General features: G+C 56.8%; 1 protein-coding gene across 1 annotated transcript; it reads left to right on the plus strand.

The window, feature by feature from the left end:
- Positions 1–2,043: 2,043 nt before the first annotated feature.
- On the plus strand, positions 2,044–5,486 carry FOXD3 (forkhead box D3). The gene has a single exon (XM_074598650.1). It carries the CDS (start codon positions 3,746–3,748, stop codon positions 4,946–4,948), a length of 1,203 nt encoding a protein of 400 aa, XP_074454751.1. The 5' UTR covers positions 2,044–3,745; the 3' UTR covers positions 4,949–5,486.
- The last annotated feature ends 1,650 nt before the right edge of the window (positions 5,487–7,136 follow it).

The raw sequence follows: 7,136 nt of genomic DNA on the forward strand, positions 1-7,136 counted from the left end.
GGGGCTTTGTAAAACGGGACAGATAAAAATGAGCAACATCATATTGTTTGACAGAATGATCCAAAATGATAAAGTGCCTTCTCCGGAGGGGGTGAAAATGGTGAATTCCTAAAAAACAAGAGCGTCGCTTCTCTCCTCTGCCTCCCTGCGCTGCTCGCAGTAGCCTAAAGGGATCTGTCGCCTGCACCAGCCCGGATCACGTCCAGCCACTCTTTTCAATGGGAAGTCCTCATTTAAAAAGCCTCAATTTATTTATTTTTAAATAAATAAAGAAGGGGTTGGGGGGAGTTGGGGGAGCGGCTTCGGCTTGGGACCCCCCGTTCTCCTCGCGGCAAATGAAAAGCACAATTTTCGAGAGAAAGGCTCGTTTTGATTAAATCTGACATGCTGCTGATAACTCCATGCTAATGTGAAATAATTAACATAATAGCCATAATTAAAAGCACGCTAACAATGCCATAAATTTATCACACAATTTTACTAGCTTTCTGCCCCTAACTGCTCTCTCATCGTTAATTAAACGTGTTGCCTTTTACAGAATGGATGTTTATACATTTCCAATACAAATAAATCCGAAACCGTTTTGGAAACATGACCAATTTCGTTTCACACTGAGGTCTGCGGGTTTTACAGCAGATTTATTACAATTAAAAAAATAAAAAAAATAAAAAGAAGGAAAAGACAATTAAAAAAAAAAAGAAAAAAGAAACAAAACTCGTGCAAATAGAGGCCTTAAAAAAAAAAAGACAGATATATTTTAAAATCTGCATCTTTAGTGAAAAGCCTGGCCTGGGGTGGGGGGGGGAGTGTCCAGGCCCCGGTGCCGGCGGGGTCTCCGCAGCTCCATCCCTGCCGCTCGCCCTGCTCCGGCCCCGGCCGGGGGATATGTGTGTGTGTGTGTGTGTGTGTGTGTGTGTGTCCCCTTGGATGTGTTTATTTTGCCGGGATTTCTCACCCGCAGCCCCTCTCCTGCGAGCCCCTTTACCCCCGCACGTCTATAACGAACCACAATTGCTGGTTTAATCCAGGTCAGGTCAACGATTTATATAACTCATTAGTGAAAGTAATAGGCTTAAGGAGATGAAAGGGGACACCTTTGGTTTCTCCTTCCTTTAAAACGATTACAGAAGCAGAAATTGCCCCAGCCCTGCCTTTCCTCCTCAATCCCCCACCCCCCCCACCCCCGAGGCTCAGCCTCCGGATTTATTTTTAACTCGCTTCGCAGCCAGGATCTTGCTTTGCCATATTAGAATCAAATTGAGTTGTAATTAATTTCTCCCTCTCTATCATAACTTATTCCATCCTCCCTTTCCCCGCTGCTTGCCGTGTCTCTATTTGACTCCGTATCGATCCGGACGATACAGTTTGTTTTTCTCCTGTTGCTAAATCTATCTGTCTATATGGGCGCCCACTTTCTATTTCTGGCGGTGTCATTATTGTGGGTTTCCACCTCCGCATGGACCGTTTTAATTATTTTATTGCAGCCCCTGCTCCTGATCACCTTCAGCCCTTGAACTTCCCCGGGTTCGGGGGCTCCCGGGATATTTCGGGGAAAGTTTCCACATTTTTAGAAAAGCCCTTTTCCCTTCCCACTCCGCCCGGGTGGGCTGCGAAATACTTTCCAGCCGGGTGGGCTCCCAAATACTTTCCTAAACTTGGCTACCTGCAGTCCTGGGGAGCGGCAGCAGCGTGGCCGGCCCGCGGAGGGGCGCGGAGGAGCGCGGAGCGGGGCCGCCCAGCCGGCAGCAGTGATTGAACACGGGATTAGCACAATAGAGCCCTAATCGAGGGGAAACGTTTCTTTTCACGCTAAGCGCCGTAATTAATGGTATGAATCAATTAATTTGACTTTTATTGTGACGAAGAAAAGCGCAACAAATGAAACAGGGGGCTGCCGAGTTGGTCTTTTTTCCTCCCTTTTCCCCGGGAGACGCTTCGGGATGCAGCGGAAGGGGCAGCGTGAGTGTGGGGGTGTGTGTGAGTGTGCATGTAGGTGTGTGAGTGTGAGTATACGTGGGAGCGGGCGGTGCGCGGGTGCGGAGGCCAGGGTCACGGTTGGCGGAGATCCGCCGGGAAACGCGTAAAAACGGAGCTGGGGGTGTGGGGAGAGGTGTGGGGGAGTGGAACCCCGCGGGATGCCAGAACCGCTCGTGGGAAATCGTTCGCTCCTGGGGCATTTTCCTAATTTCATTTAATTGTCTTTCCCGAAATCCGACAACACGTGCGAGAATTACAATGAACGAGGCTACGAATTAAAAAGCAAAGCCCCGTGAGCCACCCGCGGCCGATGTCTCGGGTGGGGGGGGTCCTTCTCCTGGGTGCAATGGGGTAGGGGTGGGCAGCCGGGGCCCCCCCCCCGCCCCGCCGGGCGCCTCTCCCCGGGCCGGGGCTTACCTGGGGCCGCGTCAATACGGTCCTCACATTCACACACACTCCCTCATTTCCTACTTTTTCATATGCTAACGCCCGCAATGATTAAGTCGTTAACACCTCTGCGGAAAAGAAAAAAAAAAAAAAAAAAAAAAGAAAAAAGAGGGGGGAAAAAAAAAGGAACCGGCTAAAAGCTTCTTTATTTATAGTTTCCCTTTGTTATTTTACGTCTTTTTTATTTCTCCCTGCAACTAACCTAATAGATTAATCAATAGCCATTCTCTCATCTTCCGTTCCCAGCTGGTGCTGCTGTTGAAAAAAAAAAAAAAAAAATAAAAAAAACCATAGAAAACCACGGAAAAGTGATTTCAGAGCCCAAACTTGGTGGTTTTAAGCGCTATTACGGCGGCGCATCCGCTGGGCCGGGGCGGCCGCTACCGATGGCACCGCGCCGGTCTCCGGGCCCGTCGCACCGGGAGCGGCGGCGGCGGCGAGTCCCGGCGCGGCAACTTTTCCGCGGGGAGCGGGCGGCGGGGTCCCGGGGCCAGCGGGGCGGCCCGACGGGGCGGGCGGGCCGAGCGGAGCCGCCGCCGCTCTTTGTTGACAGTCCATGAAACAACTCGAGTTTTGCATGACTTCACGGCGGGGCGCCTGACGTCACGCGGTCACGTGGCGCCGCCTCCGAGTATATCTTTAACGGGAAAGTAATCTATCAGGCAGTCCGGACCGCCGCGCTTCCAAAGTGGCGAGCGAGGCCCCGCGACGCCCCGGCCTCCTGCCCCCGCCCCGCCCGGCCACCGGGAGCTCCGTCCCCTCCCTCCGCCAAGGGGGGGAAAAAAAACCCCAAACCAGGAAAGAGAAGGAAAAAGGAGAGGAGGAACAAACCAAACCAAAAAAAAACCAAAAAAAAAAGAGGGAGAGGAAAAAAAAAAACAGCCAAGGGCGGCGGAGCGGTGCGCGGCGGGGCCGCGGCCGCGGAGCGGAGCGGTGGAGCGGCGGGTGCCCGCGGAGCCGCGGCGGCGGCGGCCCCATGCCCGGCGCCCGCGGGCGCCCATCGCGGCGGTCGGGATCCATCGTCGCCGCCTGATCCCCGATGCCCGGCGGCGGGAGCGGGTCGCGCAGCCGGAGGTGACCGGGCGGCCAGGGCAGCCCCGCGCCGCGGGACGCCGCGGACGGGAGAGGAGCGGGCGCGGCCGCCCCATGCCCCGCGGGGACGGGGCCGCGGGGGGCAGCCGGGCCGCTCGGGTCTAGCCCCAGGGGCCGGTCGGAGGAGCGGCGGGAGGGGGGCGTGGGGGGAGCCCGCCGCCCCGCCGGGTGCGGGCGGGAGGCCCCGCCGCCGCCGCGCCCCGTCCGCCGCCGCCGCCGCCGAGCGGGGATGACCCTTTCGGGCGGCGGCAGCGCCAGCGACATGTCCGGTCCCGCCGTCCCGGCGGCCGAGGATGTGGATATCGACGTGGTGGGCGAGGGAGACGACGGGCTGGGCAAGGAGAGCGACGGCGAGGCCGGCAGCCCCGCCGCCCTGCCGCGCCTGCCGCTGGACGAGGCGGCGGAGCTGGCGCTGCCCGCGGAGGCGGGCGCGGGCGCGGAGAGCGGCAGCAGCGGCAGCGGCAGCCCGGCCGAGGCGGCGGCCGAGGGCGGCAAGGGGGGCGGCGAGGAGGGGGCGAGCGGCGGCGGCGGCGGCGGGGCGGCGGGGCAGAGCAAGCCCAAGAGCAGCCTGGTGAAGCCGCCCTACTCCTACATCGCCCTGATCACCATGGCCATCCTGCAGAGCCCGCAGAAGAAGCTGACGCTCAGCGGCATCTGCGAGTTCATCAGCAACCGCTTCCCTTACTACCGGGAGAAGTTCCCCGCCTGGCAGAACAGCATCCGCCACAACCTCTCCCTCAACGACTGCTTCGTCAAGATCCCCCGGGAGCCCGGCAACCCGGGCAAGGGCAACTACTGGACGCTGGACCCGCAGTCCGAGGACATGTTCGACAACGGCAGCTTCCTCCGCCGCAGGAAGCGCTTCAAGCGGCACCAGCAGGAGCATCTGCGGGACCAGACGGCGCTGATGATGCAGGGCTTCGGCGCCTACGGCCTCGCCGGCCCCTACGGCCGCCCCTACGGGCTGCACCCCGGCGCCTACACCCACCCGGCGGCCGCCGCCGCCGCGCTGCAGTACCCCTACATCCCCCCGGTGGGGCCCATGCTGCCGCCGGCCGTGCCGCTGCTGCCGTCCAGCGAGCTCAGCCGCAAAGCCTTCAACTCCCAGCTCAGCCCCAGCCTCCAGCTGCAGCTCAACAGCCTGGGGGCCGCCGGCTCCATCGTCAAGTCGGAGCCCAGCAGCCGCCCCTCCTTCAGCATCGAGAACATCATCGGCGTCCCCGCCGCCAGCTCGGCCGCCAGCGCTCAGACTTTCCTGCGGCCGCCCGTCACCGTGCAGTCGGCCCTGATGGCCCACCAGCCGCTGGCGCTGGCCAGGACCACCGCCGCCATCGCCCCCATCCTCAGCGTGCCTACCAACATCATCGCGGGGCAGTTCCTGCAGCCCGCAGCCCCCGCCGCCGCCGTGCAGGCCAAGTGGCCGGCGCAGTAGCCCCGGGCGAGTAGCCTCGGCGGGCGAGTAGCCCCGGGCAGGAGTTTCTGCAGCCCCGCCGCCGGCCGCCCCCTCGGGGCTCCGCGGGCGCCCGGGCTGCGGGCTCCGAGCAGCGGCCATCGGCCACCACCCCCCCACCCCCATTCGCCACCGCCGCTTGTACATATTTGTATCAAAAATCACTGACGTTGCTTTCGGGGTTTTTATTTTTCTAAAGAGGCGAAATGACGGTCGCAATTAGGAGCTGCGAACTTTCACTTTTTTTGAAGGTTCCGGCGCTCCGAGCGGTTTTATCCGAAATAAACGAACAAACGAGAAAAACAAAAATGTATTAAAAGAAAAAATAAGCGGGGGAAATTTTAAATATTAAACGAAAGAACAGAAAAAAAATGAATTTTGGAGAAAAAAAAAACAAAGGAGGAAAACGCTGTCATTCTATTATAGAAGTCTGTTTATATATGAATGAATATATGTATTCTAAATGTTATCCCTTCGTGTTGTACACAACTTTGTAAATAAATTTTTAAAATGCTCTGCCCGTCTTTGTGTGAGAGGCGTATCTTTGAGCACTCACCCGCAGGTCGAGCCGCGGAGGCTGGAGAACGGCGCGCAGCGCCCGCGGCCGCGCAGCGCCGGCCCGCTCCTTCCCGCGGAAGGTTTGGGTTTCGCCGGTCTCGGTGGGGTTCGGACGGGTTTTCCGCGGCCTCCCGCGTACCTTCCGCCGCTTCGCGATGCGCTTTCCGCGGCCGCGCAACGACCGCGACCGGCCCCGCCGGTTGCCGGACCGGCCGCCGCGGCGGGGCCAGCGTCGCGCTGATTCCTCCAAAATTAAACCTTTCCCCGGCAGATCCGAGACTCCCTCAACCGTGCCCTAATTTTTTCCCTAAATATATTAATTTTTCTCAGCCTGACTTCGGCTCTGCAGCCCGGCACTGCGGGATCCTGCCCCTTCCCGGCCGGACTAGGTACGCTTGGGGTTGGCTTCCGTGGCTAATTATAAGGGAAATCGTTTGAAATACAACACGCTGGGGCGATTTAAGCAACGTTTACTATTTATTTGCGGGGGGAAAAAAGATATTAAAGCCGTGCCCGTGCGGTGTGAGAGCGCGGATCTTTCGTTTAGATCAGGAAAATAATCGGTGTTAAGCGGCTCCGCGTTCCCAGGGAAAAGGAACGGCCTTTCCCAGCTAATTCCTAATAACTTTTAAGGGCAGCTGAGGGAAAAAAAAATGTACATTTGTGTGCATTTGCAGGGATAAAAGAAAGAGACCTCCAAGAGGAAAAAAAAGAATAAAAATAAATATAAATCTGTAGCGCATTACAATATTTAACAGACCGCTTTGGGGGTTTAGCCTGGCGAGATGTCGGGTACCCGGTCTCGCCTGAGCGCTGACAGCCTTCGGTACTTGGTTCTCTCTCTCACAAAACGTTGAATTTTCGTCGGTTTTGAAAAACCTTCGTGGATTTGGCTTTTATTTTTATTCCGCCCAAATAATGCGCTGTCTTTGTTAGGAAAACCGGCGGCGTAAAACGCAGGCGGGATGCAGCGGGTTTCGCTGCGGGAGGAGGTGGACGAGGCGCTCGTTTCACCTCTAACACCCGCTGGGAACCGCGGATTTAAAAAAAAAAAAATAAATTTAATAATAATAAATCAAAAAAAAGGGTGTCCTTTCTTTCCTGGTAAGCGGTAAATATTATTTCTTCCTAAGTAAATATTTATACCTCCGCATACATAGACTAAAATAAAACAAGCAGCTTGGCGATGAGATAGTTTGAACTTTATAAATAAGGACTCGCTAATCATCTGACGATGATGAGGGAGCCCGGGCACCTGAAGCCAGCGGGGGTTCGGTGTCAGCGGGGCCCGAGCCGGGCTCCGCTCCCCGCCGAAACGGAGCTAAATTTGTGTGTGCGGGGCGGCTATAAAAGTAACAAGTTGCTTCACAGTTGTGTCTGGGCTAATGGGTTTTACACAAACAGCAAATGGTAGGTGATTTGGGCAAGACGCGCGGAGGTTATTTCTATATTTAGCGGATACCCCTGGGAAAAGAGGAAGGAGCCTCTTCTGGGATTCGCTTTTAGGCTCAAGAAGCTGCTGATCCCGGGCTTCCAGAGGACACCGGATAACAGGGGCTCATTCCATTCCCCAGCCTTTGTTACTTATAAAATTACTCGCTCATATTTCCCC

This window comes from Larus michahellis, chromosome 8 (assembly GCF_964199755.1).
Source record: "Larus michahellis chromosome 8, bLarMic1.1, whole genome shotgun sequence".
Taxonomy (NCBI): domain Eukaryota; kingdom Metazoa; phylum Chordata; class Aves; order Charadriiformes; family Laridae; genus Larus; species Larus michahellis.